Source organism: Balaenoptera ricei, chromosome 15 (genome assembly GCF_028023285.1).
Source record: "Balaenoptera ricei isolate mBalRic1 chromosome 15, mBalRic1.hap2, whole genome shotgun sequence".
NCBI lineage: Eukaryota > Metazoa > Chordata > Mammalia > Artiodactyla > Balaenopteridae > Balaenoptera > Balaenoptera ricei.
The window spans coordinates 13,462,962-13,475,930 of NC_082653.1; the positions used below are offsets into that span (position 1 = coordinate 13,462,962).

Consider the following 12,969-nt stretch of genomic DNA (forward strand, 5'->3'; position numbering starts at 1 on the left):
ATATGCCCAGTAGTGGGATTGCTGGGTCGTACGGTAATTCTGTTTTTAGTTTTTTAAGGAACCTCCATACTGTTCTCCATAGTGGCTGTATCAGTTTACATTCCCACCAACAGTGCAAGAGGGTTCCCTTTCCTCCACACCCTCTCCAGCATTTGTTGTTTGTAGAAAATCCCCATTTCTTAAGTCTGTTGACAATCAGAAGATGTGGCCCCGCTGGACCTGCATCCTCCATGGTGACCCTACACCAGGGCTGAGCGGGGCCGTGCACTCCTCCGGAGCTGGGCGGCCAGCCCCACTTCCGCTCTCTGCCCCACAGCAAACTGCTCCACAAGAGGGACAGTGACAAGGTGGATGCCCCGGAGGAGAACTTCCTGCCCAAGTACCAGCGCGTGAAAGACCTGTGTCAGCGGGCCGAGTACCAGACCGCGTGTGAGCAGCTGGGGCAGGTGAGGATGGTCAGCTGGTGCCCTGGGGCTGGGGGTGGTACCCCTCCCATCCCTTCCTCCCTCCCAGTGGCCACCCCGGCTAACCACGACCCAGGCCTGCTCCTCGGCCTTCAGACCAGCGGAGCCAGTGGGGCCAGTGCCCCTGCCGATGTGTGAGACGCAGGGTGATGCCAGGTGGTACAGGCGACACTCAGAAAGTTCTTCCAATCCTGCTCACATTAGAGGCAAAGTCTCCTGTGGGTGCACGTGTGTCTTTAGCTGCTGTGACTCATGCCCGATCCCTCTTGAACAAAGACATAGCCAACCTCTGCACAATATTTATAAAGTTAAATAACCATTTCCATTGTATTCACTCTCCCAGAGTATCATTGTGGCTGGTTTTCCGCTTATATAGAATAATAGGGAATTACCTTTTTAAGTAAATAAGTTTAAGTTTTAAAAATGTGAATTGATTTCAAGAGAAATATTAAGGAAATTATAATCCAAATAGTATTTAGAGGTAGCAGAAACTGGGACTGATGTTTCGGGGGGTCTGAACTAGGATCTTCTGAGGCCTGGGAGGCCAAGGTGGGCTCTGGAGAGGAGAGGGGAGGGGTGGGGGCAGAGCCTTGCAAAGAGGGACCCAAGCAGGAGGCGCGGTTCGGAGGTTGCGGGGAGGGGAGGGCCGACGAGCAAGCAGGGCAGACAGGAGGTGCTTCCCTGCCTCGGTCTGCGAGCTGGGACTTCGAGCTCGTCCACGGCGGCTCAGGCCTGAAGATGCATGCCCGTTTCACCAGTAAGAATAAGTGAAACCAGGGCCTCCACGTTCCATTTCTCATTAACAGACCAAGGCTGCCAAGGCCAGGGCATGAGCTGGGTGGGTCTCACAGGCTGCATCTAGGCAGCTCTGTCTTATCACTAGACTCAGAATTAGCACCCGCCTGTCCTCGTGGCTGTGCCCCCCCGGCCGCCCAGCATTTGTTCACAACCCCCGACCCCTCCCCGTGCTCTGGAGGGCATCTTGTCTGGGAAGTACCCGTCTGTGCCACTGAGCGAGAGCTTTGGGTTACATTGGAGCAGCGTTCAGTGCTGCCTCTGTAGCCGGGCACGGTTCCAGGCACTGGGGCAGCAACAGCCTCAGACGCCCTGGACAGAAAGCCCTGCCCTCCTGAGCTGATGATCTGGGCAGATCCCAGAAGTGGTTCCGATTTCAGTGCTGAGCTACAAGAAATGAGCCGACGAGACCAAGGGGCCTTTTGTCCCCCTGGGATTGTTGTCGAATCCCCCTGCTGGCCCATCGCCCCCCGCTCCCTGCAGATTGAGGGTCTGGCCGTCCCAGGAAGGGGAGAGGGCAACCCACCGGGGGTGGGTTGGGGGCCTAGACTGGCAGCGGAGGCATTGAGCCATAGCCCCCAGACTTACAGCTCTAGGTCCTCCAGGACCCCAGCCCAGCCCAGACATTCACCTGCCGGCAGATGCAGTCACGGCCCTGCTCAACTGCCCTCCCTCCCCCAGCCCCCCAGCCCCAGCGCCACTGCCCGTCTCATGCTGCACCTTCCAGGAAGGCCCTTCCCTGCACACGAGCCATGCCCTCCGGCCCCGGAGCTGCTCTCGGAGGGGCCTCCCTGTGACTGGGCTCACCCTCACCCTCAGCCACAGCGCATCACCCTGGGTACTGTTTCTGTGCTCCTCCCACAGTGGACAGGTGTCCATCCGTGATGGAGCAGCTCGTTCCAATCACAGAGCCCGTTTGAGCCCACGTCCAGCTAAGGCCGCTGGAGGGAGGTCTCGGGGTGGGCGGGAACGGTGGGGCAGCCGCCAGTTAGGAGAAGCGGCCGAGCGGGCTGGCCCAGGCCCGGGAGGCTGAGGCCCCGGTGTGTCTTGCAGAAGTGGCAGTGCGTGGAGGACGCCTCGGGGAAGCTGAAGCTGCACAAGTGCAAGGGCCCCGCGCGGCCCGGGGGTAGGGCCCTCTCCAACCTGGTGCCCAAGTACTACGCACAGGGCGGCGAGGCCTGCGTCTGCGACAGCGGGGATGAGCAGCTGAGCCTGTCCGGACGCCGGAAGAAGCTCTTCAAGAAGAGTACGCAGGACGGGAGGGGAGGGGATGGGAGGGGAGGGACCGCACCGGGGCAGCCCGATTAGTTCATTCACACAAATCCACATCCACCCCTCTCCTCTCGATGCACCCATCCCAGGGGGCAGAGAGTGATAAAGAAGGAAGGTAAGCTGACTGTGTCCAGGGCCAAGAAGAGCAGGACCATAAAGTGAGGAGAGAGGGATGCGGCCCCGGGCCAGGGGGTGGGGCCCCTCTGGGACCAGAAGGAATCCCCCAGAAGGTTTTGAGCAGAGGAGCCAGGGTCAGGTCTGTGTTTTCAAAGGATCCCTCCAGCTGCACTCCAGGCACTGGACCGGTTCACTTGCAAAGTGGCACAAAATTTCGAGTCACCCAACATGCAGGCTCCCAGCCGAGGTCGAGCCAAGGTGACGCTATGCCTTCATCTTTCAGCCCTCATGTCTATTTAGTGTCATGTTTGTGGTATTTCCTACCTTTTGGCGGTGACGTCCCTATCTAAAATGGCCCCAAGGTGGCGCTGACATCCTGTGTTGGGACCCCAAGCCCAGGGCGGCTGTGATGTGCTTTATGGAGGGGAACACGTAAGTGAGAACGCTTCGTTCAGGCACGAGTCTTGGTGCTGCTGCCGTGAGTTCAATGTCGGTGAATCAACACATGCGTTAAATTGGGTGTCTTTATTTTTTTTTTAATTTATTTACTTATTTATTTATTTATTTTTGGCTGCATTGGGTCTTCGTTGCTGTGTGTGGGCTTTCTCTAGTTGTGGCAAGCAGGGGCTACTCTTCGTTGCAGTGCACAGGCCTATCACTGGCCGTGTGATGGCTTCTCTTGTTGCGGAGCACAGGCTCTAGGCGCGTGGGCTCAGTAGTTGTGGCACGTGGGCTCAGTAGTTGTGGCGCTCAGGCTCAGTAGTTGTGGCGCACGGGCTTAGTTGCTCCGCGGCATGTGGGATCTTCCCAGGCCAGGGCTCAAACCCGTGTCCCTTGCATTGGCAGGCAGATTCTTAACCACTGCGCCACCAGGGAAGCCCAAATCGGGTGTCTTTAAACAGACATGACAGAGACACACATGCAGTAAGACCCGGTACTGATGGTGGACAAGCGTGTTGTGACCTGAAGCTCGCAGGAATCTTACCCCGTATTTCCCCCAGGAGCACTGGTTCCATACTCGCTAGTTCAGCATCAAGGTGATGCTATAGAACAGGACCACCGCAAATAACGGGAATCGACTATACAGTTGACCCCGAACAATGCGGGTTTGAACTCCACAGGTCCACTTGCACATGGATATTCTTTGATAGAAAATACTACAGTTCTCCACTGTCTGTGGTTGGTTAAATCCACAGATGCAGAGAAACCACGGATACGGGGGGCTGACTATAAGTTATACACAGATGAACCCCACGTTGTTCAAGGGTCAACTGTACTTTGGAGGGAGGAAGAGCCCCCCATCCCAACTGGAGAAGCTGCCTTAACCTTCACCCCTCCCCCCAGCAGGGGCAGAAGAAGGACAGAAAGTTAGAAAACCAGCAAGCAGAGGAGGGGAAGGGGGAAGTCCTGTGGACCTGGCTGCAAGACTCAGCTGTCACACTGGGTAGTCGTGACCCCATTCTGAGGGTCAGCTCCCCTGGGAAGCACGCTCCCTGCCGAACGTTCAAATAAGGATGCGCCTGGGCTTTGAGGATGCTTGGCAGGTTTCTGGGTGCCAAGGGCTCCGTGTCAGTGAGATCCAGTCCCCTGGCTAGAATGTCTTGCTCCCTGACCTAATGGGAGCCAAAGCCTAATTCGAGGTTTTAGTTCTGTTTTCTTTCATTGTGGTACAGTATGCATTATCTAACGTTTACCGTCTTAACCGTTTCTAACTGTAGAGTTCAGTGGCTTTAAGTACATTGACATCGTTGTGCAACCATCACCACCGTCCATCTCCAGAGCTCTCTTTATCTGGCAAAACTGAAACTCAGTACTCATTAAACAACAACTCCCCATCATCCCTCCCCTGGCAACCACCCCTCTGCTTTCTCTGAATTTGACTGTTCTAGGTACTTCATGTAAGCAGAATCATGCACCATTTGTCCTCTTGTGACTGCCTTACTTCACATGGCATAATGTCCTCAAGGTTCATCCTTGTTGTAGCCTGTGTCAGAATTCCCTTCTTTTTTCAGGCTGAATCAGATTCCCTTGTAGCCTAATTAGAGACTGGGTGTCTGGCGACAGGCTGAGGTCTCTTCCTGTCTTTGCAGAGGATACAGAGCAGGTGTGTCTCCATAACAAGCCGGCTGCTGCCTCAAGTGGTGCATCCCAACTGATGGTCCCCCATTATGATTCCTCGCAAGCTGATTAGTAACTACTAAGCTAATCTTTTTTTAGCGGATAAAATGATTGGTTGAATTACACAGCTAAATAACATCTTGCTTCAGCACATGGCACACTGGGTAATGGTTAAGTTAAGACAAGAACTTGCGACTCAGTTAAGCCTTTTTGTTTTTCCTATTAATTCTTAGAGGAGAGAAAAATGCAACTAAATAACTGAGACTCGGCTCAACCCAGGCCCTCCCCTGAGGACGGTGTGACATCACAGCCCCGTCTGATATGCCCCTCACAGCATCCTGGGAGCAAGGCGAGGGTGTTTCCTTACAGCAGACGGGAAAGACCAGCTCACACGGCCGCCGGGGGGACTTGGGCCCCGTCGCCTGGCCCAACATTCTTCCTCCTGCGCGTGCCTGCCAGCAAGAGGGTCTCTGTCACTCCTTTCTGAGCAGCCAGCCTAGAGCGGGGGTTTTCAACGGGGGGCGAGTTTGCCCCCCAGGGACACTTGGCCGCGTGGTGACATGTCTGCCTGTCGTAACCGTGTGTGATGGGCAGCGGGAGGGGTGCCCCTGGCATCCCGGGAGTGGAAGCTGTGGGCACTGCTAAGCATCCTGCGACGTACAGGTCAGCCTCCCGCAGCCGAGATTTATCCGGCCCCAGAGTGGTGCCGGTTGTGAGGTTGAGACGCCCCGGCCCAGAGCAGCTCAGACCCCGGCTCAGCCTAACCCACTGGGGTGTGGGCTGTGGGGTGAGGATGCAGGTAGAGCAGCCAACCCAGAACAGAGGGGAGACCCAGGACCCAGGGGGAGGAGATGAGGACCCGGGGGATGGGTCCACGTGGCCGGTGTTTATTCATTTCTTCTCCCAACAAATCCGCAAGCCCTGCCATATGCCAGCTGCTGAGGTTACAGAGGTGAACTTGAGAGACACGGATCGGACCTCGTGGGTGAGGCCAGGTGTCAGCAAGTTAACAAAGTGGGAAGATCACTTCCCTGGGTGCAAAATGCATGGAGGAAATGAAACAGTGGTGTGACCAGGTAGAGAGGGGCGGCAGCTGTAGGATGGGTGGTCGGTTGACATTTAAACGAGAGCCAAGTATGTAGAAGGAACAGGCCATGTGACTAGCAGAGGGGAAGTGCTCTAAGTCACGGGAAGAGGAAGCACAAAGTTCCTGTGGGTCCCACCCCAGAGAGCAGGCCACACTGCCTCGGGCTTCCCAGGCCTGGGGAGGTGGGAGGGCCCAGCTGTGACCTTGGGCGAGGATGTCACAGCTGCAGTGTCCCTAACTAGCAGAGCAGCTGCTGGATGCCAGCTTCCAGGTGCTGAAATATTTAGCAGGTCTGTTTCATGTCAAACTCCAAAGAGCCCTGGAAGGCAGGTATCATCATGAGAACACAGCTGCTTGGAAATTAACTCACTTGCCTGTGCGTTGGCTCAGGATTTGCACTCAGGCAATTAGAGTCCAGAGCCTCAGCTCTTTTTTTTTTTTTTTTTTAATTTATTTATTTATTTATTTTTGGCTGTGTTGGGTCCTCGTTGCTGCACGCGGGCTTTCTGTAGTTGCGGCGAGCAGGGGCTACTCTTCGTTGAGGTGTGCGGGCTTCTCATTGCAGTGGCTTCTCTTGTTGCGGAGCACGGATTCTAGGCGCACAGGCTTCAGTAGTTGCGGCACGCAGGCTCAGTAGTTGTGGCTCACGGGCTCTAGAGCGCAGGCTCAGTAGCTGTGGCGCAAGGGCTTAGTTGCTCCGCGGCATGTGGGATCTTCCCGGACCGGGGCTCAAACCCGTGTCCCCTGCATTGGCAGGAGGATTCTTAACCACTGCGCCACCAGGAAAGCCCCCAGAGCCTCAGCTCTTGGCCACTGGGTTAGGAAGTGCCCCGTTCCCAGTACATGTGGTAGGGAGGGCACCTCCAGGACCCTGGAAACAAAGACACCTAGGGTGACAAGGAGAGCAAGTGGTGTGGCTTCAGTCCCGGAAAAGGTGTACACCACGGCTGGCAGGCTTTTGCTGTAAAGGGCCAGAGAGTAAATATTTGAGGCTGTGGGAGCTAAACAATCTTTGTGTCAAATGCGCCATTCCATCACTGTGGCAAGAAAACAGCCAAGGACTCTGCAAATGGTTGAGAGTAACTTATGTACAAAATCAGGCAGAGGGCAGGATTGGGCCTGGAGGCCATAGTTTGGGGACCCCTGGGTGCATGGCTGGGGGGGTGGAGAACTCCAGAGCAAGCAACACAAAGGAGCGGAAAGAACCCGCTGGACCTGCTTCCTGGCCCCCTTGGGCAGGTGTGACCTCCTCCCGCAGGGAGATCAGCTCAGTACTGTGTGCGTTTCGGGCCCGGGCACTGTGGCTTCACGGAGACTGAACTCAGGGAGGAAAAAGCCAAGGAGAAAGCTGCCCGGAGTCAGAAAAGTCCCAAGGCTTTGTCAGAGAAATGCCTCTCCTGGACCTGGACCCCCAGATCCTTTGGCCCATGAGACTCTGATACAAGGAGGAAAGGTACAAGCAACCGCCCCGGGGTCGGGGGGTTGGGGGATGTGGAGCAAGGCCAGATCCTGGAGCCCTGGCCTGGGCCATGCGGAAGAGGGAACCCCTTCCTCCCTTCTTGGGCCCCACCACCCGGCCTCCAGCCAGTCCTCGACCTTTGGTCGCCACCTGGTGGTCATAGGAGCCCAGCAGAAACCCGGCTCGGGCCTAGCTCCAGGCCTTGCTCCAAAAACAGATGGATGTTTCAGGGCAGCGGGGTTACAGACTTGAGGCAGGCCTGGGTCAGACCTAAAATGGAAGGAGGAGCGGGGACTGTGGCCAAACGGGAAACACTCTGCCCCGTCGGAAGAGGCAGCACATCAGCTCCTGCCCCGCCATCCACGCTGCCGGTGGGCCCGGTGTAGGCGGCACATCTCCCGTTTTCTCTTCAGAAGCTAGAAATCTGTGCTCCTCCGTGACCACCCTCCCCCAACCCCATTTTTCTGAAGTGTTAGCAACTTGATCAATTTTGTCTTTTCATATACAGAAGATACAAGAGATCTGGGCTCTGACTTGAGCCTGTGTTGAGAGGGGGAAATTTACCCCCTGCCCCTCTCGAGTTCTCTTGGCCAGTCAGATAATTAACTTGACACAAGACAGATGAACAGGAGAAAAAAATTAATTCATACACAGAGGTCTCATAGAAATGGGACCCCAGAGCGACCAAAGCAGGTTGTTTACACATCATTTTTAGACAAGGAAACAATTATTTGTGAATATTTTAGGAGCAAAGGGGCTGGTACTTGGGGCAGCAGACTAGTGAAGGAGTAAAGTTAGTTTATACAGATTTCTTAGCCTTGAATTCCCTGACTCTGCTGATGAGGATGCTTTCTCTTCTCCTGGTATAAGGAAGGGACCTTCACGTGGGAGATTTATTTCCCACTTTTAGGGGGGAAAGAGGAGGGTCAGTGTTTTTTTATGTTTTCTATGGCCACCAGCTGTTTCTTAAGTACCTTTAATTCAAAAGAACCAATATGCCATTGTGGCATATCTTGGGGTGACCTGCTCTGAGCCCCAACCGTTCCCTCCTCTAAAATTGACCAGGAAGTTTCACATTTTAAAAGCAGGGTTGGTGGCCATGGAGAGAGAAGTCAGGTTAGGAGCTGAGTGCTAAGAGCTCTGCGAAGGGAGAAAAGAAGAGAGATTAGAATGAGGATGAACAAACAAAAGAACAAACCGAAGCCCCTTCTCCACCCCCATTAAACCAGTCCCCAGTCCTGGTGTAGGTCAGTCCAATAACATGGCCGCGCTTCCCTCCACTGATGGAAAGAGTTAACCTTCTCTTTTACTAGAGGTAAGGTGGGCACTCCTTGTCCCGTTTGGGTTACACAGGAGCAGTGTTTTCACCAGTGGTACACAGGCTCCTTGCTGAGCTCCTTTAAAGCTCGGTTCTGTCACTGAGCCAAGGAAGTCCAGATTTCTGGTCCACCCATATATATAGTGTGGTATTGGGCAGCTTAATCAGGGGAGCAGCTGTAATACCCCAAGTTGTGCAAGGGTGGCTGGTGAGCCACCCAGGACACTTGGTGAGTTGGCAGATGTTTATACTAAAAAGGGTAGTGCCAGGGTCACCTCCAGTCTCCATGAGAGGTTTGAAGATGCCACCTGTGGAATCAAACCCCTGAGTCTGACTGCAGTACTGTCCTGGCCTGTCACCCAGGAAAGGTCCAGTGTTTGTTTTCAATGCAAAGGGAAATTTTTCACCTATTGTTTTTAGCCTGGGCGAGGGACAGCCCTTGAGCTTCTATAGAGGTTTTCCGGAGCCCCGATGACCCCCCCAGAAGGAGAGAGAGAGCGATGTTTTTCGGTCGTGGAGACCATTCCCTGTCATTGAACCAACTTCTGTACCGAGTCCACAGTGCGCACATTGGCAGGAACGCAGACCAGCTCAGGGGCACTTGTACCGTCTAGATGTTGACACAACCAACAGTCAGACTGATTGATTGACATGGCCAGGCATTGGTAAACCGGCACAACGGGGTGTTTGGTTTATGCCTGACCTGTTGACAAAGTAAAGGTTACTAAGCAAGACACAGGTTGAAAAGGAGCCCATAGTGGAGACTTTTAGAGGGGAAGTAGGCTAGATAGACAAGCACTCTCCGCTCAGCCTCCTGATAATGATAATGAATGTGGGAAAGTGGTCATTAGTAAGAGAAGGTGCATGTTTGTTTGTTTGTTTAGCGTGTGAATATGTAGGGAGTCTTAAAGGGGGGGGATAGGTAAAAACGAAGTTTTTTAAATTTATTTTATTGAAGTATAATTGATTTACAATGTTGTGTTAATTTCTGCTGTACAGGAAAGTGATTCAGTTACACACACACACACACACACACACACATATATACACGTTTTTTCATGCTCTTTTCCATTATGGTTTATCTCAGGATATTGAATTTAGTTCCCTGTGTTATACAGTAGAACCTTGTTGTTTATCCATTCTGTATATAATAGTTTGCATCTACCAACCCCAAACTCCCAATCCTTCCCTCCCCCACCCCCTCTCCCCCTTGGCAACCACGAGTCTGTCCTCCATGTCTATGAGTCTGTTTCTGTTTCATAGATATGTTCATTTGTGTCGTGTTTTAGATTCCATGTATAAGTGATATCATATGGTATTTGTCTCTTTCTGACTTACTTCGCTTAGTATGACAATCTCTAGGTCCATCCATGTTGCTGCAAATGGCATTATTTCATTCTTTTTTATGCCTGAGTAATATTCCATTGTATATATGTACCACAGTTTCTTTATCCATTCATCTGTCCATGGACATTAAGGTTGCTTCCATGTCTTAGCTATTGTAAGTAGTGCTGCTGTACGTAGGGGTGCATGTATGTTTTCGAATTAGAGTTTTCCGCAGATATACGCCCAGGAGTGGGATTGCAGGCGAAGTTTCTTGATCCGTGATCTTGGGAAAAGCTATCTAATTCGTGATGCCAGCTGCTTCCAGGCCTGGGAAGTGGCCCTGGAAATCCTTACTCTGAGGTCACCTGTGGGGACTGTCTCTCCCAGCTGTCTTGAGAGAGATGGTCTACGCCAATTTGGCATGGCTTGCATGAACCCAAGACGATTTTCCCTTTATTTTGGTGGTAACATAGGGAGTGTAGGTAGGTAGCAGTACCTCATAACGTCCTTCCCAGAGAGGTGACAATGCATGTTTTCTTCTAAAGTCCTTGATGTAAACCTGGTCTCCTGGTCAAAGGGATGTCAGGGTGTCAGGGAGGCTGCGCCCCTTTTCCCTCTTGGCAATAAGCTTCAGGTACACTAGTCAGTTCTTGTAGGCAGCTGGTCAGAGCATCACATTATTCACTTATGTTCCCACAATGTCCACTTAATCCAGAAATAGAAAGTTTAGAGATGCCAGTAGGCATGGGTTATCCAAGCACTATTTCAGAAGAGGTTAATCCATGTCTCCTATTGGAGTATTCCTGATCCTTCTACAGGCCAGAGGCAAAGCTTCTGACCGTTTAAGTCCAGTTACTTGCCAGAGCTTTTCCTAAAGTCCTTTTATATCTAGATTTTTGTGTTCCACTTGCCCTGATGGTGGAGTTATGGTACAGAGTATGGAATTTTAATGAGTACCCCAGAGTTTTTGCAAGCAGATGGTTTATCTCTGCTATGAAATGAGTTCCTTGGTCTGATTCAATCCATAAAGGAATGTCAAAATTAGGAATAACCTCAGTTATTAATTTCATTACCACTGTGTGGCATCACCACATCTAGTCGGATGGCATTCAGTCCCTCCGCTAACCATGTAAAAGATAACCAAATAGCAAGAATAGCCTAAAGCTGGGGGCGAATCTATAAGATCTGTTTGGAGTGCCACAAAGGGCAGTGTGGGCCTGGTTAAGACTTCCTAGGGCACACCGATTTCTCCCAGAAGTTAGGTGCAATTCACTAGTAGTGCACTGGGAAATAATTTGGTCAGAAATTCCATGGCTGCCAGGGCAAAACCACTCTCCTGTCTGCACAGTACATCTCATTTGATGGGAGGTAAGCTCAAGCCACAAGGTCAAAGGAAAAGGAGCTACCTGAAGTACATGTGGCCCAATGTCTAATTTATCTGATCATTGTTTGGTACCTTTTTTGTGCCATTTGTCCTATTTAGATTGTGGGGCATTTGCCTGATAGTTAATATCAGTCAGGGATAAAGGCAGGTTTAAAAAGTGGGTGGAGAAAGGATAAAGGGGGCATTTTGAGCTGCAATTTTAGCAGCTCTTTCCACCCCATCCTTTCCTAAAGATAAAGCATCAGTCTCCTGAGCAGTGAACAACAGCAGCGTTAGAAGCGAGGTGACTAGCTTATAACAGGGCAGCAATTATATACCCGTTAGCACTAGGAGAACCTGCAGAAGTCAGGAATCCACGGGATCTCCAAATCGCACCAACACCATGGCAGACTCCAAAAGCATCTTTGGAGTCTGTGTAAATGGTGGCAGTTTCCCCTTTGCTCGTGTGCGTGCTCCAGGAAGAGCGATGAGTTCAGCCGCGTGGGCTGGTCTCACGGGCACAGAATATGCGTCAAGTGGTTCACGTGGGGAGCCACAGCATAACCAGTTATTATGTTTCCCTGGAAACTTCGTTTACTGGAGCCATCACAAAATCGAAGTAAGTCTGGGTTGTCTAAAGGGATGTCTGAGAGAGCATCTCGTGGCTTTGAGACCGTTCCTGTAGTTGCGAGGCACTCGTGTGGCGTGGAGTGGGGCTCTCCACCATCAGGGAGGGGGGTAAAGGAGCCAGATTTAGAGTATTAATGATGGACGGTGATGGGTAGGTTAAGAGCTGCTCACAGGTGGTCTCTCGCCACGCAGAGAAGTGCTGCATCCTGTGAACTTGTAACATGGCAGACACAGCGTGGGAAACAGAGGTGACTGGGGGAGCCTATGGTTAGAGCACTGGCTTTGTAGTCAGCAGGGCCACGTACATAAGGGGGGCGTACCTGGTGCCGTAGAGTCTAACTGACATGAGAAATACGCTGTAGGACTTAACTGAGGCAAAAGGCTGTCCTAGAATGCCAGCAGTAATCCCATCATTTTCATGGCCGTGTAGATGAAAAGGTTTATCACGATCAGGTAAGCCAAGAACCAGAGGTGTGGACAGAACTAATGTAAGGCTTCGTAGGGGAGCAGAATTTGCTACCCTAAAATACATCTCTTTGGCATATTATGTTGAGCTGGTTATTTTCTAGGAAACAGCAGACACAGGGGAAACTGAAAACCTAGTGGGAGTTGCCCTTTTGCAAGAAACACTGACGTCTGTAAGGGAAATCTCCATTTGTAACGCTGTCTCCCTCTCTGTCCCTGGAAGAGGAGGTTGACCAAATCTCTGGAAACTCTTCTCCGCGGAGAGGGCCAGGGCTTAAATCTGTGTCACAGTCACCCTTGTTTACTGTGCTTTTCCTGGTCGCCTTCCCTGACTGGATCTCCCACCCTCTACATCCTCTTTCGTCTTTGGCTGAGGGTGTGTTTCAGGTGAGGGCTTCCAGGTTTTTCCGGGTTTCTCCCATGGATACGTTATTAAACTTTTTTTGATTTTCTCCTGTTAACCTGTCTCAAGTCAACTTAATTCTTAGACCAGCCAGAAGAACCTAGAAGGGTAGAAGGAAAACTTCTCCCCGACGGCTATGCCAGTCCTTGTTA

At 52.0% G+C, this 12,969-nt stretch overlaps 1 protein-coding gene across 4 annotated transcripts in view; it reads left to right on the plus strand.

Annotated features, from left to right (window-relative positions):
• Positions 1–12,969, plus strand: part of SULF2 (sulfatase 2) — a 143,808-nt gene that overhangs the window by 118,715 nt on the left and 12,124 nt on the right. For all 4 annotated transcript variants that reach the window (XM_059896465.1, XM_059896468.1, XM_059896466.1 and 1 more), the window contains exons 10-11: positions 317–446; positions 2,313–2,505. In XM_059896465.1, coding sequence (XP_059752448.1) covers positions 317–446; positions 2,313–2,505 — 323 coding nt within the window. The remainder of the gene's footprint in view (positions 1–316; positions 447–2,312; positions 2,506–12,969) is intronic.